Below are 27,651 nucleotides of genomic sequence, written 5' to 3'. Positions count from 1 at the left end.
TGGAATTGTGTCATTGTGTTTACGAAATGAAGGACGGGGTCTTTGCCCGGAAGGCAATGAAGAATGTCCATGATTTGGATCTCAGAACACAACTTTTAACCAAGCTGGACTTTGACGCTTTATTGTTTTGCCTGTCAGCTGTTGAAGCTTTGAATTCGGTCCGTCTCTCTGGCTGTGAGTTTGGACCGCAAAGATTCCAACAACTTTTGCCAGGATTCCTGAAATCTTCAGAGATCCAGTAAGTAGAAAGAGGCCCAAGGGATAGTGGAGTTGGAGATGGGTTCAAAACACATATCATTTGATTGTCCCAGATCTCAATCAACACAGGTAGTCCCTGACTTACCTGCCATGCCCCTGTCAGAATCTGTATTGGAAGGGGAGGCTGAGCAGCTGACAGGGAGCGGGAGTGTGGCTCCACTGGCTGTGGAAGAAACTGGGCAAGGGCAAAGTCTGGCTGGGCAGAGCAGGAGAGAGGTAGAGCAAGGCAGAGGGAATTCGGAGGAAGACCCAGGCCCACCCCCCTCTTCATCCTAGGGCACGCAGGAAGGAACAGAGAAGGGAGCAACGTGGGTTGCATGGCTTAAGGGAGAGGAAAGGGCCCTGATTCCCTTCATTAGCTGCAGCTGGGAACACTGTATAAAAAAAGAAGCTGCGTGCAGCAAGTTGTTGGAAGCAAATAGAGAGTTATCTTTTAAGGTCGAGGCTTATCTGGGTTCCAGGCAGCTTCCCAACTGGGGGTGTTTTGCTGGCCTTTCAAGTCTGCAATTCCTTCTCCTGCCCTGTCCAGTTAATTACTGCAGCGTGGTGTGTGTGGATTTTTATTGACAGTTTGTTTGTACTTTGTTTTTGGACTGAATTTCCTCCACTTAAAGACTGTTCTTGGGAGAGTTTTTTCTCCAGCCGAAGGTAACCCGGACATTGGGGGCAAAGTTGGAGATATTAAAGGGACTCTTCTTGCTTATTTGACTGTGTTGCCTTTGTGCCACGCCCCTTTGGGTCATCACATTGCCACAGTTCATTTAGTGACCGTTGGAATTTATAACGGCACTGAAAAAAGTGACTTAGGACCATTTTTCACACTTATGACCCCATCCCTGCAGTCACGTGATCAAACTTCAGGTGCTTGGCCACTGTCTTATATTTATGACCCTTGCCATGTCCCAGGATCACATGATCCCCTTTTGTGACCTTCTGACAGGCAAAGTTAATGGGGAAGCCAGATTCACTTAACAACCATGGGAGTTGAAACCCACCCCATCTTCAAGTGGACAAGGTTGAAAAACATTGACCTGATGGGTGATGGTCAGAGTCTGGAAAATGAGAGAATAACAGAGTTGGAAGGGTCCTTGGAGGTCTTCTAGTCCAGGGGTTGCCAACTTTTTGGACCTCGGGGACCCCCAAACTCATTTTAAATCCCATGGACCAGACACCCTGGGAAAATCCCCCCAAAAAGTCTGCGGGAAAACCCCCAAAAAGTCTGCAGGAAAATCCCCCACCCCCTTTTCCTACTGACCGATCGTTCTTTAGTTGGGATCGCAGGATACTGTCTCCAGCTCCGTTCTCAAGGGGAGAGAGAGAGAGGGACTTTGGGCTCCATGCAAGGAAAACAGCAGAAGCAGCAGAAGTCTTTCTTTCTCTCCCCCAAACTCTACCAGAATCGAGTCTTTGCCGGCGTAGCCTCTTGGAGCAGGAGGCCTTGCAGGGTCCCAAAGACTCATTTCTGGCAGAGTTTGGGGGAGAGAAAGAAAGACTTTTGATGCATGCAGCCAAAAGCAGAAGAAGAAAGAAGCAGCCCAGTCGCCAGGCAAGGAGCGAGTGGGGCAAGTGGAGCGAGTTCCACCCCTCCCCCCTTCCCCTCCCCCCACTACCTCATGTTGCTCACAATGCAAGCAACACAAGCCTTGTGTTCCCGCAGGACATGTGGGCGGCACAGCCTTGTGTTCCCACGCAGCCTGGATTAATTGCTTTGGGGGGGACATTTCTCTGAGGACCACCAACATTTTCTCGCAGACCACCAGTGGTCCTCGGCCCACGGGTTGTTGATCACTGTTCTAGTCCAACGCCCTCTCTACCATTTCAGACAAATGGTTGTTCCATTTCTTCTTAAAACCCTCCAGGGATGGAGCACCCAGAACTTCTGGTGGCAAGCAGTTCCATCAATTAATTGTTCTCACTACCAGAAAATTCCTCTTGGTTCTCTTCTTGATTAGTGTCCATCCATTGCTTCTTGTTGTCAACTTGGAAAACATCCCTATGCCTGTTTCCAAGTTGCCATGGGAAAGAGGGGAGGGGAAAGACCTGAAGGAGCATACGGCAAATAAAATCAGAAGCACATTCCAAGCTTGCCTCACAAAGATTGTAACTTAGGCAGCCGGGTATTCTGCCCACGAAAATCCTTTTATTGGAGAATGTGATTGATGACACCCAGCCCATGAATGTGTTTCATTGGAGAAGCTGAATTAATGCACACCCAGGGGTGTGGTGGGGAAACAGGGTCATAGGTGATTGTACATTACGTGTCCCAGAGTCGGCTTCATACAGGTCATGCCGGCATGCCGCTCCTAATAAATCTTTTGAAGTTTTTTGAAGCTTGGCTTGAGGCTTATGATTTAATTAGGGCAATCACCAGAATCCTGACACTTGTTCTACCTGGAGGCTGTTTTTATGCCTACCAATTTCCTCCATATCTGTGTTTGTGTGTCTCCCCAATTTCCATAGGCTGAACCGCTGTGGTCTCTCTCCCACTGCATGCAAAGACTTGGCACCCATCACAATGGCCAACACAAGGCTGACCAGTCTGGACTTGGGTGAAAATCCCTTGGAGGATTCTGGGGTTTCCTATTTGTGTGAATGGCTGCTTCAGCCCACCTGCCCACTTCAAAGCCTCAGGTGAGCAGTGTCATCTCCACCCGGAGGGCAGAAAATGGAAAGAATCTTATTCCTTTGTCCCACACGATTTCGTTATCCCACCAATCCTTTAAATTTAAATATTCTCAAATTGTTGTGGCCCACCAGTGGCCAGAAGAGCTGGCGACAGACTGGGATAGTGAAGAGGTTGGGGAGGAACATTGGCCAGTCCTGGAGTCTGGGGAAGGCTCGGACGAAGGCTCTGCTTCGGAGGCAGAGATGGGGCCAGGGCCGTCGCACAGTTGTCAGCTGCCTTTGGAGTCAGACGTCAGTGGGGAAGAAGAATAGCTGGAGCCTGTTCCCAGTGTGCACATGCACAGAGCTGCCAGAAGAAGGGAACAGCTGAGGAACAAGGGTCGACTTGGGAGTAAAGTCACAGGTAGACTGAATGGCCCCTCCCCTAGAGAATAAAAGAGGAGCAAAAGGGAAGTGGGGCTTTGCAGGAGGCAATTAATTCCTTCCGGCATTCTTGCCAAGAATTGCAGCGTCTGAAAGATATTGGCCTGGCAGCTCTCCAAGCCTGATAAAGGTCTGTAATTGGGAAATATCTTGAAAGACTGTTGGCTGGAGCTTTGCTGGAGAGGAAATTCATTGTAAATTAAATAAAAGGGGTTTATCAGGATGAGGCCTCAGCTTTGTGCTGTTGGGGAAACCTCGGTCAGAACACAAATACCGTTTACCCCCAAAATAGTTATGTTCACACCTGGGAGCGGGAATTGGGGGTTTGTAAAAGGGGTGCTGGCAAAGAAATATTGGACAAAAATACATACATGGTTAGAAAAAATGTTAAAGCAGCACATAGACTATAAGCCAGAAATATTTCTCTTAGGCACAGTGCCAGAAAAGTACAAGACGGGGAATATATATTTAATAATTACATGTTTGGACAGCAGCAAGAATTGTATTTGCACAGTACTGGAGGATGTCACTAAACAATTTTTTAGATTGTGCAGAAATGGACAGATCTCTCTCTCTCATCTATCTATCTATCACTCTCTCTCTCTCTCTCTCTCTCTCTCTCTCTCTCTCTCTCTCTCTCTCTCTCTCTCTCTCTATCTATCTATCTATCACTCTGTCTCTCTCTGTCTCTCTCTCTCTCTCTGTCTCTCTCTCTCTCTCTCTCTATCTATCCATCTATCTAATCAATCACTCATATTTAGACTTTCAGGAAAAGTTTGTCTGGGATGGTATAAGGGTTTGGGGAGGGGATGGAATAGAAGACCCCCCCCCAGCGTCTTTTCCAGCCGTATGGAATGATGAATTATATATGATTCTCTAATCCTGATGCAAATCCTTCCTTTCCCCCCCCCCTCCCAATTCTCCATCCCCTACAGGCTGCCCTCCTGCAACCTCACGGCTGCCGTCTGTCGGCTCCTTTCCCAAGTCCTGGAATCCGGCTCTTCCCTTCTGGAGCTCCACCTGGGAGCGAACCCTCTGGGTGACGGGGGAGCAAAGCAGCTGTGCCAAGGGCTGGATCACCCCTCTTCTCGGCTGCAGAGACTCATGTAAATGGGGTGGGGTGGGGGCTTCCTGATCTCAGCTGCATGGATTTCCCACAGCTTTGAGGCCTCGGTTGGTGGTTGGGCATGGGAAGGCCAGATGAGCAACCCAGAATATCTCCTCTGGCCACTCCCAAGAGCAGCAGAGGGAAGCAACCAGGGTGTTCTTCTCCCAGCAAATTCTCAAGGTTATTTCAGAGGCAAATGGGTTCATTCCTGAACTGAAATGGAAACGGGGGGCAGAAAAAGTATCCCGATTTTACGTTCTGAAAATGAAAAGTTCATTAAGAGACGAAAGAGGTTGGGAGGGAGGCTTGGCTGCCAGATGGATCTCTGAGGGCCACATTGCACGTAGCTATCCTCTCGTCTTCCAGAGAGAGCCGGTTTGGTTCTGGTGGTTAAGGCACCAGGCTAGAAAGCAGGAGACTGGAAGTTCTAGTCCCACCTTAGACAGGAAAGCCGGCTGGGTGACTTTGGGCCAGGTACCAGGAGACGGTGAGTTCTACTCTCAATTTATGCATGAGAGCAAGCTGGGTGAGTCTGGGCCAAACACCAGGAGACAGTGAGTTCTAGTTCTATCTTAGGCACAAAAACCAGCTGGGTGACTTTGGACCAATCACCAGGAGATGGTGAGTTCTAGTTCCACCTTTGGCAGGAAAGCCAACAGGGTGACTTTGGGCTGATCACCATAAAACTGTGAGTTATAATTCTGCCTTAGACAGGAAAGCTTGCTGGGTGACTTTGGGCCAGGTACCAGGAGAGTGTGAGTTCTAGTCTCAACTTATGCATGAGAGCAGGCTGAGTGAGTCTGGGCCAAACACCAGGAGACAGTGAGTTCTAGTTCTATCTTAGACATGAAAGCTGATTGATGGTTGGACCAATCACCGAGACATGGAACAGTGAGTTCTAGTTCTATCTTAGACATGAAAGCTGATTGGATGGTTTTGGACCAATCACCAGGAGACAGTGAGTTCTAGTTCTATCTTAGACATGAAAGCTGATTGGATGGTTTTGGACCAATCACCAGGAGACGGTGAGTTCTAGTTCTATCTTAGACATGAAAGCTGGGATGGTTTGGACCAATCACCAGGAGACGGAGTTCACATGGTATGATGACATCACCGAGTGAGTATTCTATCTTAGACATGAAAGCTCATTGATGGTTTGGACCAATCACCAGGAGACAGTGAGTTCTAATTCTATCTTAGACATGAAAGCCATTGGATGGTTTTGGACCAATCACCAGGAGATGGTGAGTTCTAGTTCTATCTTAGACATGAAAGCTCATTGGATGGTTTTGGACCAATCACTAGGAGACGGTGAGTTCGAGTTCTATCTTAGACATGAAAGCTCATTGGATCGTTTTGGACCAATCACCAGGAGACGGTGAGTTCTAGTTCTATCTTAGACATGAAAGCTGATTGGATGGTTTTGGACCAATCACCAGGAGACGGTGAGTTCTAGTTCTATCTTAGACATGAAAGCTGATTGGATGGTTTTGGACCAATCACCAGGAGACGGTGAGTTGTAGTTTCAACATGCATGAGAGATGGCTGGGTGACTTTGGGCCAATCACCATGTAACAGTGAATTATAATCCTGCCTTAGACAGGAACGCCGGCTGGGTGACTTTGGGACAATCACCAGGAGACGGTGAGTTCTAGTCCCACCTTTGGCAGAAAAACTGATTGGATGGTTTGGGGCCGATCACCAGTGAGTTCTAGTCCTACATTAGTCTTGAAGCTAGTTGGGTGACTTTAGTCTCTCTCTCTCTTTCTCTCTCTCTCTCTCGTTAAGTTTGAAACATGGTCATTAAGTGAATCCGGATTCCCCATTGCCTATCAGAAGGTCACAAAAGGGGGTTACGTGACCCCGGGACACTGCAACCGTCATCAATACATGCCAGTCGCCAAGTGTCTGGATTTTGATCAGGTGGCCATGAGGACGATGCAATGGTTAGAAGTGTGAAAAATGGTCATGTCACTTTTTTCAGTGTCTTTATAACTTCAAACGGTCACTAAATGAACTGTTGTAAATCCAGGACTTCCCGTAGAGGACCCCATTGTGATGGCTGCTGGTTTGGTTTGCAAAAGAGCACTGAAGTTTGGTCAACCTTGCTCAGTTCTTTGGTTCCACCTGGAGGGTCTTTGCTTTCCCCTCGTGCGTTGTGTTCCCTTCTGTGGCTGGGACACGTCCGGTGAAGCCACCAATGGAAAGTGTCAGGGGACAGCAGAGGGGGCCCCTGTGTTCCTTGTGGTCCACCAGCTCGGACCCCCAAGGACCAACCCGCTTTCTGGCCAACTAGCCACACAAAAACAGGGACTCACCTCCTGGCGAGATCTGTCCGAAAACATGAGGAGGGATTTTGTGATCTCCCAAGCACGATGGGTCCACGAGTGTCCTTGTCTTCCATTGCAGCCTTCACTCCTGTGGCCTGACCGCTGGTGCGTGTGAAGTCTTGGCTTCTGTCCTGGAAACCAGCGAGACCCTCGTGGAGCTGAACCTGGGCGATAACAGCCTGGGAGATGAAGGGGTCAGGCAGCTGTGCCAAGGGTTGAGACAAAGGCATTGCAAGCTTCAAAGGTTGATGTAAGTGTGCAAGTTCTCCCAGGAATCTGGGAAAATAGCTTGACTCCCTCATCTTTGTAGGAGCACCTCAAATATTGGAATGCTGCTGTCAATATAATTCTTCTTCTTCTTCTCCTTCTTCTTCTCCTTCTCCTCCTCCTCTTCTTCTTCCTCTTCCTTCTCCTCTTCTTCTCCTCTTCCTCCTCCTCCTCTCTGCAAGCTCCACTCCCTTCTAGCACTAATGATATTATCTAGTTTGGTCATGAAATGTCTGCAAGAAAACCACCCAGTCTCAGATAGCACCAAGGACCCCTCAGTCTTCTCCTTCTCCTTCTTCTCCTTCTTCTTCTTCTTCTTCTCCTCCTCCTCCTCCTCCTCCTCCGAGTCTGGGCAACTGAATGGAGCCACAGAGTGTTTACTGGCCAGATGCTCTTCCTGTCGCCAATGCAGAGTTATATTAATCAGAGATATTCTCATTGTGCCCAGAGAGAGAAATATCTACCTCTAGGATCGTACTCACACAGGATCGAACTTACACAGTTTCCTGATTGTGAGGCGAGAGCTCCACCTCTAGGCCACCGCACCACTCCACTAGGAATATGATAAATAACAATACATAATTATTGAAAAAGAGTTGAAAGGGCCTCCAAGCAGGGGTGGGATACGACAGGGTTAACTACCGGCTCGGGATTTACAAGCTTCCCTGCACGCTGCGAGCCGCGCACCCTGTAAACCGTCATCAGCAGCCTGCATTCAGAGACGCAGCCTTTGAAACAGCCCCGTTTTCCTGCTTTTTTTAACTGCAGCTGTGGCTCGTTCGGCAGCTGATGTTGAAAAAAATCAGGAAATAAAGATCAGGTAAGAGCCCAGGTGGGCAAAAACATCAGCAGACATAGAACCGGTTCTATGTCTGCTGCTCTTCAGAACTACCGGTTCTACCGAGGTGGACAGAACCGGTAGAAACCCAGCCCTGGCTCCAAGGTCCCTTCTAACTCTTGTTGTTCTGTTATCATCAGGAACAATGCCCTGGCCTTTCACATTTAGCTTGGCTTCCGCTGACCCCATTTTTTTTTCTCGAGTGGACCTTGGTAAACGACCAAAATAAAGTCCTTTGAGCCTTGAGTGGCGGCATCTTTGCCATCTTAAATGGACTCTTGTCTCCCAGCCCCAAAGAGTTGAGTTTCCCAGTCTCCCAAGAGCGGCTACGGAAATAAAGATGATTTAATCTCTGCAGAATGCTTTGCCAAGAGGTCTCCCAACCAACCTGGCTGGTGGGGCAATAATACCCATATCAGCTTCCAAAACAAGGCCATGGGGCTCATGAATTTATGCTGCCCGGCTCAGCAGTTGGTGCCCTCAACCCTTCAGCTCAAAGCGATGGGCATCAGAGGATCTGCAAGCTGTCAGAACTGGCATCTTTGCCCCAAAGCCTGACCATTTCTCAGCAACAGGACAATACAACAGAACAACAGAATAATAGAGTAACAGAATAGAGTAACAGAACAACAGAATAACAGGGTAAGAGAATAACAGAATAATAGTGTCAGGGCTCCGACAAATCCAACCCCATTCCAATCACAAGTCTCTAGCTGCATCTCTCAAAGTTAAAAAAAAAAAAAGAAGATTTATTAGGAGTGACCATGTCGGGGTGACCTGGATGCAGCCGACTCTGAGACATATCATTCATTACCCCCTTGACCCTGGTCTTCCCCCACCCCACCCCCTGGATGTATATTCTCCAATGGGACACATCCATAGCCAAGAGTCATCAATCAGGCTCTCCAGTAATAATCTTGTGTGCCAACAGCTTTGGCTGCCAGGGCGATTATCCGAGGCATTTAAGGAATGCACTGCTTTCCCCCATTCCCTTTCTGCTGGCAACTCAAAAGACCAAAGGAGTATTTTTTAGTTGACAAATAGAATAACAGAGGAACAGAATGAGTAACAGAACAATTGAGTAAGAATAACAGAATAATCGAGTACGAATAACAGAGTTGGAAGGGACCTTGGAGGTCTTCTAGACCATCCCCCTGATCAAGCAGGAGATCCTATAGCATTTCAGGCAGAGAGTTGCCCAATCTATTCTTAAAAACCTACAGGGATGGAGCAGCCACAACTTCTGGTGGCCAGCTGTTCCACTGGTTAATTGTCCTCGCTGTTAGGAAATTCCTCCTTAGTTCTAGTTTGCTTCTCTCCTTAGAATAGAATAACAGAATTGGAAGCGACTCTGGAGGTCTTCTTGGCTGATTACCAGATTAACAAAGAGTTAGATGAGACCTTGTGGGTCATCTAATCCAACCCCCCTTGCCCAAGCAGGAGACCCTACACCATTTCTGACAGATGGCAGTCCAGTCTCTTCTTGAAAGCTTCCAGGGATGAAGTAGTCCAACTTTCTTGATTCGTTTCCATCCATTGCTTCTTGTCCTGCCTCAGATGCTTTGGAAAACAAGTTGACCCCCCAACTCCCTGCAGAAGTGGTGGCCAACCCATGGGCCGGGAACCACTGGTGGCCTGTGAGAAAATGTTGGTGGTCCGCAGAGAAATGTCACCCCCCAAAAAATTAATCCAGGTTGTGCCGTCCACATGGCCCGCAGGAATCCAAGGCTTGCATCGCTTGCATTGCGCACAACACGAGGTAGTGAGGGGAGGGGGGAAAGGGTGGAGGGGGGGAACTTGCCCCTCTTGCCCCACGCGCCTGGCCTGCTTCTTTCCGCTTCTTTCTTCTGCTGCTTTTGGCTGCACACAAGGAAAGCAGCAAAAGTCTTTCTTTCTCTCCCCCAAACTCCGCCAGAAATGAGTCTTTGGGACCCTGCAAGGCCTCCTGCTCCAAGAGGCTGCATCGGCAAAGACTCATTTCTGGAGGAGTTTGGGGGAGAGAAAGAAATACTTTTGCTGCTTCTGCTGTTTTCCTTGCCTAAAGCCAAAAGTCTCTCTTCCTCTCTCTCTCTCCACCCCCCCCCCCCCCGAGAACAGAGCTGGAGACGGTATCCTGCGACCTCAAATAAAAGAATGATGGATCCGTAGGAAAACGGGGTGGGGAATTTTCCTGTAAACTTTTGGGGGGATTTTCCCAGGGTCTCTTGGTCCGTGGGATTTAAAATGATGAGTTTGGTGGTCCCTGAGGTCCAAAAGGTTGGCCACCCCTGTTCTGGAGAGTGTCCCAATTATGATGCTTTGGTTTGTTTCTCCTCTTTTCAGACTTACAATGGCAGCGTTGAACCGAAACACCAAGGCGAAATTGGAGGCAGCTTGTATGAGGCATCCTGGCTTAGTTCTAACTTCCTACTATCCTCCGGATTTTCCCCGCTTCCCAGGTACTGAAGAGTAAAGGTAGAGTTCACACCTGCTTTCCTTGGGCCCCTCAAGGATTGGTGGAAGCTTGGTGAGATAGGTGGTAGGTCTGGAAACCTCCCAAGGCCAGCTCAGCACAGCTTACCTTTTGCATTACCTGCTGCGTGGCAATCCGACAGCTGATTCCCATCCCTGGCCATGAGGCTTCAGGTGGCCCTCTGTGGGGCTTGGCCATGTGGGAGATTCTTCTCAACTGGAGCCCCTCAAGAGGTTCAACTCCATCTTTCATAACCTCGAACCAGCATGTCAGAAGAACATTCTGTACCAGTCTGAGCCAGTGATACGGGAGCCACTGTTTGAAGAGGAAGAAGTTTATTCAACGAAGACAATTAGAGGACTAAAACTTACGAAGAACCATTGCAGGAATTGGGTATGTCTAGTCTGATGAAAAGAAGGACCAGGGGGTGACATGATAGAAACCTTCCAATATGCTGCACCAACTCAGGAAGCTCAAACTGCCCAAGGAGCTGCTGATCCAGTTCTACAGAGGAATGATTGAGTCCGTCATCTGCACCACTATAACTGTCTGGATTGGCTCTGCAACCCAACAGGACAGACACAGACTTCAGAGGATAATTAGGACTGCAGAAAAATCAATTGCTACCCACCTGCCTTCCATTGAGGACCTGTAAACTGCACGAGTCAAAAAGAGGGCTGTGAAAATATCTACAGACCCCTCACATCCCAGACATAAACTGTTTCAACTCTTACCCTCAAAACGACGCTATAGAGCACAGCACACCAGAACAACTAGACACAACAAGTTTTTTTCCTGAATGCCATCACTCTGCTAAACAAATAATTCCCTCAACACTGTCCAACTATTTACAAAGTCTGCACTACTATTACTATCGCTCCTTATCGCCCATCCCCGCCCACTTGTGACTTGGAGGTTTATCGGAAAAGCTCAGGGGGATCTTCAGCCAACACAACATACATGCACCCTTCAAACCCAAGAATGCACTAAAACAGAAGCTTGTCTACCCCAAAGATAAAACATCACAAGACACAAACTGAGCGATGTGTGTCTATGCAGTACAACACAGGGAGCCGTGTGCAAATCTGTACATTGGGGAAACCAAACAGCCACTTCACGAACACAGGGCGCAACCCAGGAGAAGCAACCCCATCAGGGCTCGATTCAGCGGCCCACCTCAGGGGGTGGGATTCACATTTTTTAACAACTGGTTCTGTGGGCGTGGCTATGTGGGTGTGGCCATGTGACTGGGTGGGCATGGATTCTTTTTTTTCAGCCACACCCCACTCTCCATTTTGGGGGGCTTCCTGGGCCTCAGGGAAGCCTCCTGGCAGGCATTTTTGTTCCCAGAAAGCTTCCCTGGGGCCCAGGAAGGCAAAAAATGGAGCCCAGGGGGACGCAGCACCCCCCCCCGCCCCGCCCTCCCCCCGCCCCATTTTGTCTCCTGGTCCCCAGGGGAGCCTTCACCCAGGAGCCTTCACCCAAGACTTCACCCAGGGATCCCAGCACAGCTGATCATTGGCACAGCTGATTGTTGGGAGGGGAAAAAAAAACCTTAAGGAGTGACTGGGCGAGGGAGAACCCAGCCAGTGATGTCAGACCTGTGTGCAAGGTTGCACCTGCGCAATAAGGACTGACTGGGCCGGGAGGGGAGGGGCAGGCAGAGAAGGGCGGGGCCAGCCAGAGGCAAACTGCGCAGAATCGTAACAACCGGTTCTATAGAACCGGTGCGAACCGGTAGAATCCCACCCCGGGTCCATCTGCATTTAAAAGACACAGGCCGCTCTTTTGAAGACAATCAACTCCACATTTTAGACCAGGGGTGTCCAACCTTGGTAACGTTAAGCCTGGAGGACTTCAACTCCCAGAATTCCCCAGTCCTCCAGGCTTAACGTTACCAAGGTTGGACACCCCTGTTTTAGACAGAGAGGACTGATGTTTTGAAAGAGGGGGTCAAAGAGGCCATCTATGTCAAAAAAATGAACATTTATTGGTGAAAAGGTACTGCAGAATACGACCTTCTTACTTAGCTCCCCCCCACCCCCCAATTTTTTTGCAGGCCAGTTCTCCTGATTTTGGGGGGGCGGGGGAACAAACACCTCGTCTTTTCCTGGCTTTTCTTCCAGAAACAGAGCTTTCCTTTCAGGATGTTCCTGCAGAGATGGAGCTTCCCCTCCAGGATAGTGCTGAGGGCAGAGCTCTGCTTGTCCATGGAAGGGGACGATGGTTGTGGTAGTCTCCCTCCCTGTCTTCCCCCGTCTCTTCCTTCCCTCTTGTCTCTCTTTCGGCCCCTTCCTTCCTTCCGTCTCAGGCTCTGTCTCCAAATGAGCAGCCCCTCTTGCAAGTTCAGTTTTTTCTCCAGGATGTCACCCAAAATGGCCATCTTCTCGCTAGCTGGAGACCTCAGTTCCTGGGGTTTCTTGTGGACCCCTTGTCTAGGAACCTCCAAAGCCTGACCGAGCTTCGGGTCCAGCCTCCTGACGACAAGAAGTTCTTTGTGCGTTTCCTTGGAAGACCAATTTACCCTCACCTGTTTCTTCTTCCTGGCTTCTGGGGGCCTTCCAGGTGAACAGCTGATAGACCTTATCCCTCTAGGGTGAGGACGCTGGGCCCCACTGTCCTGCCCCATAGCTTCTGCTTGCCTGAGGTCTACTGGAGTCTGCCTTTTCAGCCAGGTGACTAGATCCTTACGGTCTGAAATCTCACCTGGCTTTGGGACACCATGATCTTCAGGAGATCCCACCATGGCTCCTGCTACTGTGCTGTAGACCTGATCCCTTGATTCTTCTGAGGTAGCTAAATTTGGAGGGTGTCTCACTCCCGAGGAATTAGCCCATATCCAGCTGTCCATCTCTTCTCTGAGGGACTCTTCTGTCCCCTTGCTCTGATCTTCCCACTTCACCTCCAACTTTCTCCCCTGGTCCCAATCATCTACCCTCACGCTGCCTTGGGACCTGGTCTCCAGGGACAAAAGGTTCCGCTCCTTAGCTATGGAAAAGGTGACCCTCTCCAGTCTCCCCTCTTCCTTACTATCTGTCTTCAGGGTCAAGCTACAACTTTCCTGATGGACCTGAAGTTCAACATCTGTCCTTACAAAGTCCTGATTTTGAAGGGTGCCCTTTCTACTCTCCTTGGGAAGTTGAACAACTTGGCCTTCTGTGGAGGACCTGTTTCCTCTAAAGAATGAAGGATGCTGCAAGCGGAGGAACCTCTTGCATTCCGAAGACCACTGCTCCATCCGTTGGGTTCTACAAAATGCTTGGCACCTGCTGGCTTCTCCCAGAGCGTGGCCAAGGAACTCTCTCCACGTAAGCCTACTTCCTCTCCATTGTAGCCTGCTGCTCTGTGTTGCTTGATGCTCCCTCCTGAGCTGCCTGTAATGTCTGGCTACAACATCCTCGTAGGAAGAATTGGGAACATGAACATGGTGTGGGAAGAAATATGAGACCTGTGGAGAGATGGGAGTATGATATAGTTGAACTTCACAAGGTTGAACTTCACAATACATCTTGGCAGCTTCTGGCTCTTGGACAGAAGAACGGCTCATGTCATCTCCTGAGGACTCTTCCGACCCTTCCATGTTGTCTCCTGAGGAACAAGGAGAATCCTGTGCTTCATTGTCTTCTGATAGTAGAGAGGAATCATCTGCCACACCTTTCCCCATTTCCCATTGGACTTGGTTCTTTTTCTTCTTCTTTTTCTCTGGCCATTTGGGTTGTCTATCAGACTTTGACGAGGAGATGGAGGGTTTTTGGGGGCCTGATGAATGGTAGGAGAGACAGACGGGTATCTTAGGAGACTTTTTCAGTTCCCTGCTAGTGGTTGAAATTTTTGGAGTTGTCGTCAGCCCTTCTAGAGAACCTCTCTGTTTGGCTGTCCTCTGAGAACCGTCTTCCTTCTGCCAGCTGTCCATCTTTGCCTCAAAGCCCGGAAGAGGCATCTCGTTCTTCACCCTTGGCGTGGTCCTTCCACTTCCAAGGTTCACTTTTGGGAAGCTGACTTTCCTTTCAGGTTTACCAACGTTGGACCTGTAATTGATGTATGAAGGAGAGGAACAGGGCAGGATCTGAAGATCTTCTGTCCCCTTAGAAGTCCACGAAGGTGGCTGCACATAGGTGGCTGTGGGTGGATATGGCAAGAGAGGCAGGGATCCAGTCACCTCAGAGCGAGAAGGAGATCTGGGGGGCAGCAACGCCCTCAGAGATTGTTGAACCCTTTCGGGAAGTCCCCATCGGTGCTCCGATATAAGATGTCTCAGGTGGGCCTCCAACAGTTCCTTTTCCTCAACGCTAAGGAAATTGAGGTCTTGACTAAGGATTTGCACTTCTCCTCCATCACATGGGGGAATCTTGGCCACCATCCCTGGAGTGCCCTTCTCAGCTTTCAAGAGATGTGGGGCAAAAGCTTGCAACGATTGTAGCACCATGGATGGCAAACCCCATGCGTGTTGGATCCTCTTCCATAGGATGTGGAATTCCAGAAGGTTCTGGCTGCCCTCTGGGAGGAAAGAGAGTCCTGTCTTGGTACCAGAGCAAGCCTGGGCTTTAGTTTGCCTAGACCTGCCTTTTGCTCTCTGTCTCTTATTCTCAACATTCTGCTTTTCTAAAGTCTTGTGCTTGGGTTTGGGCTTAAACATCACTGGTTCATAAATATCTTCAGTTATCTGTAAGGATTTGGGTTGTAAAGGCACAAGAGGGTGGAATCCAGTCATCCCAGGATGAGAAGAAGACGTGGGTGGCAGGAAGGCCCTCAGAGATTGCCGGACCCTTTCTGGAAGACCCCATCTCTGCTTTGAGGTACGATGTCTCAGGTGGGCCCCCCCTTCACCTCAAAACTGAGGAAATCGAGGTCCTGAGTAAGGATTTGCACGTCTTTTGACTCCCTTCTGGGTTTCCTAGATGTGGTCTTCCCAGTAGTCCTCTCTGGTTGAGGAAGATACGGAGCAAAGACATGGAGAGATCTAAGTACCATCCACGGTAGGCCCCACGCACGTTGGATTTTCTTTCGTTGGATGTGGAATTCCAGAAGGTCCCTCTTCTCAACAGGGAGGAAAGAGAGCATCGTTTTGGGACACAAGAACCTCCTTGTTTCAATAGTCCTCCCTGTTTTGACCTGTAATGCTCTTTGGGGTATCTCCATGGCCCCTAAATGGTGCTTTGCCTTTTGCAATGGTGCCGAAATTTGGGGAGTGGGTGATGCGTCTTGAGGCAGTTTTGCATCTGGTTTCCTCTGGTGGATGTTCTTCATAGGCTTGATGGTGGCGTCTTTCCAGGATGAGGTCCACCACGGTGGTCCTTCTTTTCTGGAACGGGAAGCATGAACCCCCTCTTGCAGGTGGAATCCCAAATGACGTTCAAGGTGGGATTTTTCATCAGGGACCTGTGGTGGACGAATCATTGCTCTCAACGAATCTTGGATCACTCGAGGAAGTCCCCATTTGTGTTGTTTGGTCTGACAGCTCAAGTGGTACTCCAGGCGATCCTTTGCATGTTGACTTAAAAAGTACGGGTGAGGGACCAGCACTCTAATCATAGGCTGTGGCACATGGACCACCCTCCTTGGTTTTCTTCCATCTTGAAATCTCTCCCGAGCCAGGCCCGTCAAGAACTTTTTCTGAGGCTCAGGTGGGACTGGTGCAAAAGCCTGCAGAGATTTCTGCACGAGAGTTGGTAATCCCCACTCGTGCTGGATCCTTTTGTGCCGTACGTGCAGTCCCATGAATTCCAAGTCTTCCAATTTAAGGAACATCGGGGCGGTCTCTTTGCCAGGTGTCCTTTTCTGAGTCTCTCTTCCAGACCTCAAGATTTTTTGTTGGGACATTTTCCCAAGAAGCTCAGCTTTGGGGAGAGACCTCTTGACCGTGATGACACGGTGTACGCTTTCCCCTTTGTGCCGTTGCTTTACGGCAGTCTGGAAGAGTCGGTTGTAGGCGTGCTGTGGGGTTTCGGCTTGACCCCGGTCGCTCTCAACTTGGGATGGGGAAGCAGGGGGCAGAAACATTTTCAATGATTCCTGGACACGCTTGGGAAGACCCCACCGATGGGTTGCAGTTCGGGTCTTCATGTGAGCCTCCAGGAGCTTCTGCGTCGCCAGATCCAAGTAGAAATAGCTCTTGGTTATTTTAATTGTCCTTTTTAATGCACCCCGCGAGCCAGTGGTGGCAATGCCAAGTCCCTCCAAGAGCTGTTCCGGTTCTAAAGAGAGTGCAGCAAAGCCCCGAAGAGATTTTTGAATCATGGATGGTAAGCCCCATTCATGCTGTAGCTTCTTGCGCCGGACGTGCATCTCCAGGAGGTCCCGAATCTCTGTTTGGACAAAACATGGGCTTTTACTTGACCACCTCAATTCTTTTGTTCTGGAACCCATTGCATCGGCTGTTTGACTCTCCCGGCCAATGTTCTTCTCCAGAGTCCACCACCTGAGCTTGGACATCTCTAGTGGCAGGCTTCCTGCGATAACATTGCCAAACATCTTGCTCAGTGATTTAATGTAGATACTGGGAAGGCCCCAAAGATGCATTAAATGCTTGCATTTAATGTTCAAGTTAATCTTCCCCACAATGGCCTGTTCCATAAAGTACAAGCAAGATGTTCTGGGTTTGATTTCTGAGGACATGGAGGAATGTTTAGGAAGAAAAACACGTTGAATGGGTCCAGAAAACATCTGATATCCTATTAATTGGAATTTAATCTCCAGGGATTTTTTCTTGAGATGGGTCTCCAGAGTATATCTAAGGAGATCTTCCAGACATCCCTTGTTCTTTGGGAGGAGAACTTTGGTTTCTTCCCCCCTCGCACTGTCCGTCCGAGTTTCTCCAAGGCCAAATTTGGCTTGAGGTTTCTCCTCTGGAACCGGTGAGTGAAAAAACTTGACAGACTGATGGACTTTCTGGGGGAGGCCCCACCTTCGCTGCAACTTCATCCATTGAATGTGGAGCTCCAGGTTTTGTTTGACTGGCTCAGAAAGGAAATGCAACTCTAGACGAAGCAAGGAAGTCTGCGTCACCGCCTAGCTTGGGCAGAGGCTGCTTGGCCAACCACGCGGAGCGTTGCCAGGAGTGAAGGACCACCTCTGGAAATCCCTCCGCTTGTATTTCGACACACTTCTTGGCCAGGTGAAGTTTCACCTTCATCTGGATGATATCCAACGATCTGGGGAGCAACGTTGGACAACAAAAATATAAATCTTACAACATCAACTGTGACATTCATCTCATACTAATATTTTGTGCATTATTTACAAATATATAGAATTTGTGTGGATATAATTCATTAACTTATCTAGTGCTTATCCCTATTTATTTACAATCCATTTATCTATCCAACGTTGATGGATTTAACTAAGTGCCTATGGCCATTGTCACCGATGGACAATTTGGCGTTCAAACTTCACAATTGTTTTCTAAGACCTTCCTGCCAGGCATATATGTCAAGTATAGGTAGTCCTCAACTTACAACCACAAATGAGCCCAACATTTCTTACCGTAGACATAAAAACGGTCGCAAGGCTGGTCTAGGGAAGAGAAAGACCAGGGGAGACAGGAGAGCAGCCTTCCAATATTTGAGGGGCTACCGAGAGAGGAGGAGGAAGGGGTCAAGCTATTTTCCAAGGCACCCTTGAAGGCCAGACAAGGAATAATGGTTGGAAACTGAACAAGGAGAGATTCAGCCTGGAAATAAGGAGGAATTTCCTGACAGTGAGAACAATTCACCAGTGGAACAGAAGTTGCCTCCGGAAGTTGTAGCTGCTCCATCACTGGAGGTTTTTAAGAAGAGACTGGACAGCCATTTGTCTGAAATGGGATAGGGTCTCCTGTTTGAGCAGGGGGTTGGACTAGACGACCTCCAAGGTCCCTTCCAACTCTGTTATTCTGTTATACACCAAGTTTCTTCATCAGACTCAACTACTGACGCGAGGCTCAGGTCTCAAATTCACCTTATTAAGAAAAGTCACATTTCCCCCTCCCTATGACCTCTTCCCTATGGGATAGGTGTCCTAAAAAAACTTACCAATTCCATCTTGGAGAACCATTTGCGGGGATCTGAGAGGCATCTCAAGCTGCTTCGGAGCCCCTCAGAAACCACCTGCAACACCGTGAACGTTTTCAGGATCTTCCATATAATAAAGAAGACTAAGATCAAGGGGGAATTTTTGCCGAGAAGTAGAATAAATCTCTGGAGAGCCAAAAAGCTAAGACATAGCACTTCCAGCTCCATATTGGGAGAAAACCCAAATAACTGAAGTCCTGGGCTGGTTTCAGATATGAACAGAGCCTTAATATGATGTGTTCTGGGCGCATCATAAAGGTCTCCACACAGCACCATGCCAATCCCATCTCACAAAAGTCCCTCCTCCTCCTCCTCTTCCTGGAAATTGCCAGTTCTTTCTATGATTTTCACCTAGAATGTGTCATTATGTTGCCATCACTTATGTAAATATGTGATTTACACGCCCATTTTTCTCAGATTCAGAATTCTTTTGTTGCTACCACTTGATTTCCAGTAAAAGGTAACTTTTCTCTGATTAAAAGAGTCAATATTTCAGTCAGTATTTCGGTCAGTCAGTATTTTTTTCTTGGATTTTGAATGGAGCACCAGCTGACAGAATGTCGCATTGCCCACTGGCTGGAATTCATGATGCTCCACGCACTTGTCTAAAGGTTTATCACCCTGAGTTTATCATCTTGGAACAAGGGTCCTCAAACTTGACACATTTAAGAGTTGTGGACTTCCAACTCCCAGAATTCTTGAGCTAACATGACTGGAGGAGGAATTATGGGACTTGAAGTCCACAAGTCTTAAAGCTGTCAAGTTTGAAGACTCCTGATTTATTATCTATCTATCTATCTATCTATCTATCTATCTATCTATCTATCTATCTATCTATCTATCTATCTACCGTATTTATCGGCGTATAACACGCACTTTTTTCCCCCTGAAAATAGGGGGCAAATGATGTATGCGTGTTATACGCCGATATAATGTTAAGAAGCCTTCGGTGAATGCTGCTGGGATCGGGGATCAAGGACACAAATGAAAGAAGGGGAGGGAGGAAGCAACCGAAGCCTGTCCTTCTCTTTGGGTCAGCTCTCTCAGTCGCTCTCTCGCTCCTCCACCAGCACAGGAAGAAACTGCTTCAAAGAAGCGGGGGGGGGGCTTTTCCTGTCGCCGCAGCTTCCCTGAAGCGCCCGTTTCTCCCCCACCCCCACCCCGTCCGCCCGCCCGCAGTGCTCCGTTCTGCCTGCCTGCCTGCCTTCGTTAATGGTTGAATCGGAACAGCTTCAGCTGAGTAAAAGAGGCGAATAGTTATTATTCTCAGCCGAAGCTGCTCCCAAACAACCAGAAACTAAGGCAGGCAGGCAGGCAGGCAGGCAGGCAGGCAGAATGAAGATGCGTGTTATACGCCTGTGCGTGTTATACGCCGATAAATACGGTATCTATCTATCCCCATCCATCCATCCTCTATCACAACGGTCTTCAAACTTGACAGCTTTAAGACTTGTGGACTTCAATTCCCATAATTCCTGAGCTAACATGACTGGAGGAGGAATTCTGGGACTTGAATCCACAAGCCTTAAAACTGCCAAGTTTGAAGACCCCTGTTTTAGAATATCACTCAATCAGAATAGAGCCGGAAGGGACCTGGGAGGTCTTCTAGTCCAGCCTCCTATATCATTTCAGACAAGGGACTGTCCGGTCTCTTCTTGAAAGCCTCCAGTGATGGAGCACCCACAACTTCTGGTGGCAAGCTGTTCCACTGGTTAATTGTTCTCATTGTCTGGAAATTTCTCCTTCATTCTAGGCTGGTTCTCTCCCCTTGAGTAGTTTCCATCCATTGATTCTTGCCCTGCCTTCTAGTCCTTTGGAAAATAACCCCCTCTTCTTGGCGGCAGCCCCTCAAATACTGGAATACTGCTATGATGTCACCCCGAGTCCTTCTTTTCTCTAGACTAGCCATACACAAATCCTGCAACTGTTTTTCATAGGTTTTAGTCTCCAGGCCTTTAATAATCTTAGTTGCTCTTCTCTGCACTTTTCCCAAAGTCTCAACATCTTTTTTGTAATGAATAGAATAGAATAGAATAGATAGGAGAGGAGAGGAGAGGAGAGTGGAATAGGAATAGAAATAGGAAATAGAATAGAATGGAATGGAATAGAAGCTGGAAGGGACCTTGGAGGTCTTCTAGTCCAGCCTCCTGCTCAAGCAGGAGACTCTATGGTACCATTTCAGACAAATGACTGTCCAGTCTCTTCTTAAAGACCTCCAGTGATGGAGCACCCACAACTACTATTATTAAGTGTTGTACCTTATGATTTTTGACGAATGTATCTTTTCTTTTATGTATGCTGAGAGCATTTGCTCTGAGACAAATTCCTCGTGTGTCCAATCACACTTGGCCAATAAAGTTATTCTGTTCTATTCTATTCCATTCTAGTCTAGTCTAATTCTATTCCATTCCATTCCATTCCATTCCATTCTCTGTTCTATTCTATTTCTATTTCTGTTTCTGTTTCTGTTCCTATTCTATTCTATTCTATTCTATTCTATTCTATTCTATTCTATTCTATTCTATTCTATTCTATTCTATTCTATTCTATTCTAATTCTATTCCATTCCATGCTATGCTATTCTACTCTACTCTAATTCTAATTCTAGGTTGACTCCCTCTAATACTGGAATACTGCCATCATGTCACCCTTATTTCTTCTTTTCTTTAGACTCACCCAAACCCTATTCCTGCAACCGTTCCTTCATATGTTTTTGTCTCCGGGCCTTGAATTATCTTAGTTGCTCCTCTTTGCACTTTTTCCAAAGTCTCAACATCTTTTTTATAATGCGGTAATCAAAAATGGATGCAGCATTCCAGGTGTGGCTTTATTAAGGCTTTATAAAGCGGTACTAATACTTCACGTGATCTTGATTCTATGCCTCTGTTAGAAGGGAATGGAATGGAATATGGAAAGGAATGTAGTATAGAATAGAATAGGGAATAGAAAAATGGAATATGGAATAGAAAAATTTGTATTTTATTTTCTATGATAAATAAACCTGGAAATAAGGAGAAATTTTCTGACAGTGAGAACAATCAACCCACAGAACAGAAGTTGCCTTTGGAAGTTGTGGGAGCTTCATCCCTGGAGGCTTTCAAGAAGAGACTGGGCTGCTCTCGGTCAGAAATGGAGTAGGGTTTCCGCTTGGGCAGGGGGTTGGACTAGATGACCTACTCTGATGACCCTTCCAACTCTGATTATCTGTTATCTGTTAAATAAAAAAACAACACCAATATTTTTAAAAAGTCCCAATGTTTTAGATCACAGTTGATTTACTTTCTGAGTCCTTCCCTGAATAAAAACATCAATATTTTTTGCAGTTTGCGGACATCCTCGAAAAACCAAGGCTTTTCCCATCATTCCTCATTGCAAGAGAGCTGCATCCTTTCATGTTTACAGAAAGTACAATTGCAACAGCCTTTAGACTGCAAAAAAATAAAACAATATTGATGAAAGCGATCACCGCACGATAAGCAATCCCCAAACAAAAGCCTGAAACCCGGCTGGACCTTGGGGAAAAACTTGAGCCACGTTAAACAACGTTTCTTGGTTAAAGAACAACCGAACCTTGCTTAGTCTTTTTTTTTTTTTTATAAGCCAGGCTTGCAAAGCCACGTGACGGAGGCGGTTCCTGGAGAGCGAATTCCGCCCACAGCAGCTCTGGGCCAATAGGAAGAAAAGGGCGGTGCTCCCTTTCTGCGCAGGCGCGCGTCTTTCCCGCCCTCTGCGTTGTGGCGCATGCGCGGACCTTCTTTCGCGCTGAGGGAACCTGGAGGGCGCCATTTTGGTTGCGCGCGGCGCGGTGGCCATCGGTGAATGGGGGAAGATGCGGGCTGGGGATGATGGGAGGCCTAAGGTGACCGTTGATGGGGCGAAGAGCGTCCGGAGCCGCGTTCACATGTTTCTGACCCAGCCCGAGTGGATCCCTCAGCGGCTCTGAGGGGAATCCACGGCTCGGCGCGCGCCCTGAGGCGCGTTTTTATTCATTTATTAATTTTTATCTCGCCCTTTATAAGATTTTTATCCTCTATTTTATATATTTGGGATAAATCGAGGTAGAAAATTGGCCTAATCCTATTTTTCCCCCACAACAACAACCCTGCGAGGTGGGCCGGCCTGGCCTGAGAGAAATCCCCCCAAAAAAGTGGCTCCCCAATGAAGACCATTCGGTGCAAAAATTGGGGATATAATTCAAACCAACCAAAACATCTGCAATATTATTTCATGACAATCATGGGATAAATAATTCTTGAGTTATTTTCACCGCAATAATTCGCGAATGTGGGTGAACTATATCATTGCGATCCAGATAATATGCACAGCGTGGCAGTCAAAGTAATATTATTTCACTGTGGTAATTTTAGTGAATTGTTTCACTGCAATCCGAATAACATGCACAAAAGGTAACCAATTAATATTATTTCACAGGCATAATTCACTAATATAGATGTTCCTCAGCTTACGACCACAAATGAGCCCAAAATTTCCTTTGCTAAGTCCCAAAGTGCCTCCCCCCAAGAGGCAACTGGACTTTCTGGGATGGGGGGTTTGAAAACTAGGCTGTTAAGCTAGTTTTGCCCCACTTTACGACCTTTCTTGCCACGGTTGTTAAGTGAATCACTACCTTTGGTAAACCAGGGCTCCCTTTGTTGACTTGGCTTGTCAGAAGGTTGCAAAAGGTGGTTAAGCGAATTGCCCCATTTTATTAAATGTGAACCAGTGGCCAAGCATCTGAAACAGTAATTAACATTATTGTGCAGTGAGTTTTGCCACACTTTACAACCTGTCTTGCCACGGTCGTTAAGTGAAGCACCACCATTGTTAAGTTAGTCGCGTGGTTGTTAAGTGAATCCAGATCCCCCGTTGACTTGGCTTGTCAGAAGGTCGCAAAGGGGAAAGACGCCTACCGTCATAACTGTGAGTCAGTTGCCAAGTATCAGGTGAATTTTGATCAGGTAACCCTGAGGGATGCTGCAGTGGTTGTAAGTGTGAAAATGGTCATGAGTCTCTTCAGTTTCGTTATAATTATGAATTGCCACTAAATGAATGGTTGGATAGTCAAGGACGATCTGTATTCCCAGTGAAGCTGGACGGTTTCCTAACTAAGGTGCCCCTGTAGAAGATCTCACAAAGACTCAAAAGTGACACTTGTGGCTTCCACCCAGGATCTTTCGGCCTCTCCATCACATGACAACCACCTGGGGTCCATTTGGGTGGTATATAAATACATGCCACTTGCCAAGAGTCCTGGACTCACAACTACAACTGAATTTCTGCTGCATTGCAAAATGGTTGCAAAGAGAGTTGCGCCAATTTGACCATCTTTTTCATCACAGTGGCTAAGTGAATTGTTGCGAGGTTAAACGAATCACGTGGCCGTTAAGTTTCCACCCTTGATGTCGCTTGTCGGGAAGCCAGCTGAGAAGGTCACAAGTGACAATCAATTGACCATTGTAAATACATGCTGATCTCAAGACGGTGAGGATGCCACAGTGGTCATAAGTGTGAGGAAGTAGATAGAAGGTCCATGGTGGATGCCTCATGAATTCCATGAGGCTGTTAATGTCCATGTGGGACTGGCGTGAAGCATGGTTGATGTAGCATTGGGTTTTTTTAACAGAATAGCAGAGTTGGAAGAAATCTTGGAGGTCTTCTGCTCAAATTGCCTTTCCAAGTAAGAGACCTGATACCATTCTAAACAAACAGCTGTCCAACCTCTTCTTGAAAACTTCCAGTGTTGGCACATCCACAACTTCTGGAGGCAAGCTGTCCCACTGGTGGATTGTTCTCATTGTCAGAACATTTCTCCTTATTTCTAGGTTGCGTCTCTCCTTCATTAGTTTCCATCCGTTGCTTCTTGCCCTGCCTTCAGCTGCTTTGCAGAATAGCTTGACTCCCTCTTCTTTGTGGCAACCCCTCCAATATTGGAAGATTGCTATCGTGTCACCCCTAATCCTTCTTTTCATCAAACTAGTCATAGCCAGTTTCTGCAACCTTTGTATGTTTATACATACATTATAAAAAAGATGTTGAGACTCTAGAAAAAGTGCAGAGAAGAACAACCAGGATGATGAGGTGACTGGAGACTAAAACATACGAAGAACGGTTGCAGGAACTGGACCTGGCTAGTGTAGTGAAGAGAAGGACCAGGGGAGAGAGGGGAACAGTCTTCCAATATTTGAGGGGCTGCCCAGAGAGGAGGAGGAAGGGGTCAAGCTATTTTCTAAAGCGCCTGTAGGCCAGACGAGGAAGAATGCATGGAAACTGAACAAGGAGAGATTCAAGTCCTAGAAATAAGGAGAAACTTTCTGACGGAGAACAATCCACCCATGGAACAGAAGTTGCCTTCAGAAGTTGTGGGAGCTTCATCCCTGGAGGCTTTCAAGAAGAGACCAGACTGCCCTCTGTCAGAAATGGGGTCTCCCGCTTGGGTGTGTGTGGGGGTTAAGGTTAGGGTTAGATGACCTATAAGGTCCCTTCTGATTATCTGTTATCTGTTCTTCACATTTTTGCTAAGATGTCCTCCATCTCCACTGTAGATGTTTGTGGGGATCAAGCCCTTCAAGAGCCCGTTCCTTCCTCTTTTTCAGGCCCTCAGAAGAAACCACCTGCACACCTGTCTTGACTGTGACTTGGGCACCTGCCCCCTGCAGTTGTTTGGAAGCAATTGTGTGGATTTGCTAGCGCAGCCTCAAGGGCATCTTAACATCCTGGGCATGGAATGAATTATTATTTTTTTCACAACGTCCCATCCATTTTCTCCTCCCCCATTCAAAGCCCACCTTCCTCCAGCACAGAGGTGGCCACTTTACGGTTTGTGGGCTTCAACTCCCAGTATTGTGGGAACTGAAGTCCACAACTTTTAAAATGGAGAAGCTTGGACACCCGTGCTTGAGCGCTCTGCTGTAAGGTGTCTGAATGAATATGGCCCCAAATCTTCCTTCTGTGTTTCCCACAAAGGACATTGAATGAATTCTTTTGCAACGGTCACCACTTCCCATCAATTCTCTCCTCCACATTCAAGGCCATCCATAGCACCCAGGACATGGCATATACAAGTGATGCTTGAACAGGGCCCCGCAGGGTTGTCTGCTTTGCTACCCATCCTCTTCATGTTTTCCTCGCTACCTTCTGGGAGCTTCATGGTGTCAACTCATAAAACATTTTGTATACACGTTTTACAGTTGACAACAGAAAGAAGTGGGGGGAGTTTCAAAGAGCAGGCGGCAGTGTGGAATCGAAAGTACATTCCATTCATATTTTCTTCAGAGACTGATTAGATCAGGGGTGGCCAATCTTTTGGACCTCAGGGACCCCCCAAACTCATCATTTTAAAACCTGCAGACCAGAGACCCGGGGAAAATCCCCCAAAAAGTCTGCAGGAAAATTCCCCACCCCGTTTTCCTACCGATCGATCGTTCTTTATTTGGGATCACAGGATACCATCTCCAGCTCCGTTCTCGGGGAGAGAGAGAGAGAGAGACTTTTGGCTTCATGCAAGGAAAGCAGCAGGAGCAGCAGAAGTCTTTCTTTCTCTCCCCCAAACTCTGCCAGAAATGAGTCTTTGCCGGCGCAGCCTCTTGGAGCAGGAGGCCTTGCAGGGTCCCCAAGACTCATTTCTGGCAGTTTGGGGGAGAGAAAGGAAGACTTTGGCTGCTTTCCTTGCGTGCAGCCAAAAGCAGAAGAAGGAAGAAGCGGAAAGAAGCAGCCCGGTGGCCAGGCCAAGCGTGTGGGGCGAGTGGGGCAAGTTCCCCCCCTCCACCTTTCCCCCCCTCCCCTCACTACCTCATGTTGTTTGCAATGCAAGCGGCACAAGCCTTGTATTCCCATGGGCCATGTGGGCCGTGCAGCCTTGTGTTCCTGTGCAGCCGGGACTAATTGCTTTGGGGGGGGGACATTTCTCTGCAGACCACCAAAATTTTTCTCACGGACCACCAGCGGTCCCCGGCCCATTCGTTGGTGACCACTGGATTAGATGATTGAAGCTTCTGCCAGGCAAAAATCTAATTGGAGAGCATGATTGATGACTCTTGGCTACGGATGTGTTTCGTTGGATGATACACCCAGGGGGGGGGGGGTGGGGAAGCAGGATCAAGGGTGACAGGGAATTACGTATCTCAGAGTCGGCTACGCCCAGGCTAATGCCGGCATGTTAACTTCTAATAAATCCTTTGAAGTTTTGGGAGTGTGGCTCGAGGCTCATGACTTAATTGGAGTAATTGCCGGAATCCTGACACATGGTATCCAAAGCAGAACATGCAGATTCAGACACAGTTTGGTTCCATGGAACCTCTCAGCTTTCCTCTTTTCGCTACATATTCAAAATGGACAGAGATTAAGATAGGCAGGCAGGCAGGCAGGCAGGTAGATGATAGCTGCAACAGTCATAAGTGTAAAAAATGGTCCTAAGTCACTTTTTTTCAGTGGTGGTGTAACTTCGAAGGGTCACTATTTTTTTTTTTAATAAAAAGTTGTTTATTTTTATAACAAAGACAAAAACAAACAAATAAAACCTTCTTTCTGTTGTAACAGTGTGTCAGTTGGGTACATATATTTTTGTGCACATAATAACATCATTCCTATCTTCTTCTTTTTCTTCAGCGTTTGTCTCGCGCTCTGGCGAGGTCCGCTAACGTCCTTGAGTATTGCTTCCACGCCTCTCTGTCTGCCACGTATGTCGGGTCTGCCTTCGCGATCTCTAGGTCGGCCTTGATCGTGTCCATCCAGCGTTGCTTAGGTCTACCACGCGGTCTCGCGCCTCCGACAGTCACCTTCATCGCAGATTTGATGATGGATTCTTCCTTGGCGCGACTCACATGGCCGAACCATCGTAGCCGGGACTGCCTCATGACCATGGAGATGGGCACGACGTTGAACCGTCTACGCACTTCTTCGTTCCTGACGCGATCGATGTTGGGCGTGTGTTCTGTAGCGGACGTTTCCACCATGTTGATGCGGCATTTGAATACTCCAGCCGGCCTGTCGCGTGGGCCTGTCGTCGGAGGGTCTGCTCTCAGTTACGGTCAGCGTTTAACGGCTTCGCATCCAGGGGACACCACTTGGAGGTGGCAGACCGCTCGTCCCCCATTCCTATCTTACTTATTTATGCTTATAATCATTCTAGCCAATATTTTATATCACATGTATGAATTATTTTATTATCCCTAACATTGTAGTTATTGTCTTTCAAGAGTATGTTTCACATTCATTTTCTTACTCTATCTAACTCAATTGTTTTATCAGTTGTGGTATATTATACTATACTTACACATTTCAATTTCTTACTCTTCTATCCAGCC

At 47.7% G+C, this 27,651-nt stretch overlaps 2 protein-coding genes across 2 annotated transcripts; one reads left to right on the top strand and one right to left on the bottom strand.

Annotated features, from left to right (window-relative positions):
* The first annotated feature begins 26 nt into the window (after positions 1–26).
* Positions 27–27,390, top strand: LOC113430805 (ribonuclease inhibitor-like). Its single transcript, XM_087942481.1, has 6 exons — positions 27–238; positions 2,719–2,889; positions 4,242–4,412; positions 6,824–6,994; positions 10,172–10,287; positions 26,954–27,390. Exons 1-6 carry the CDS (start codon positions 27–29, stop codon positions 26,983–26,985), a joined length of 873 nt encoding a protein of 290 aa, XP_087798607.1. The 3' UTR covers positions 26,986–27,390.
* LOC148129566 (uncharacterized) lies at positions 12,221–17,782 on the bottom strand. The gene is made up of 2 exons (XM_087942480.1): positions 15,129–17,782; positions 12,221–14,583 (listed from the first exon to the last, which is right to left on the bottom strand). The coding sequence occupies exons 1-2, from the start codon at positions 17,220–17,222 to the stop codon at positions 12,328–12,330; spliced, it is 4,350 nt and encodes a 1,449-aa protein (XP_087798606.1). The 5' UTR covers positions 17,223–17,782; the 3' UTR covers positions 12,221–12,327.
* Positions 27,391–27,651: the final 261 nt, after the last annotated feature.

This window comes from Notechis scutatus, chromosome 13, assembly GCF_049901735.1.
Source record: "Notechis scutatus isolate UNSWTSFEM ecotype Mainland chromosome 13, rNotScu1.2, whole genome shotgun sequence".
NCBI classification, from domain to species: domain Eukaryota; kingdom Metazoa; phylum Chordata; class Lepidosauria; order Squamata; family Elapidae; genus Notechis; species Notechis scutatus.
Note: the sequence above shows the minus strand (reverse complement) of the source record. Positions and strands in the feature narration are given on the sequence as shown.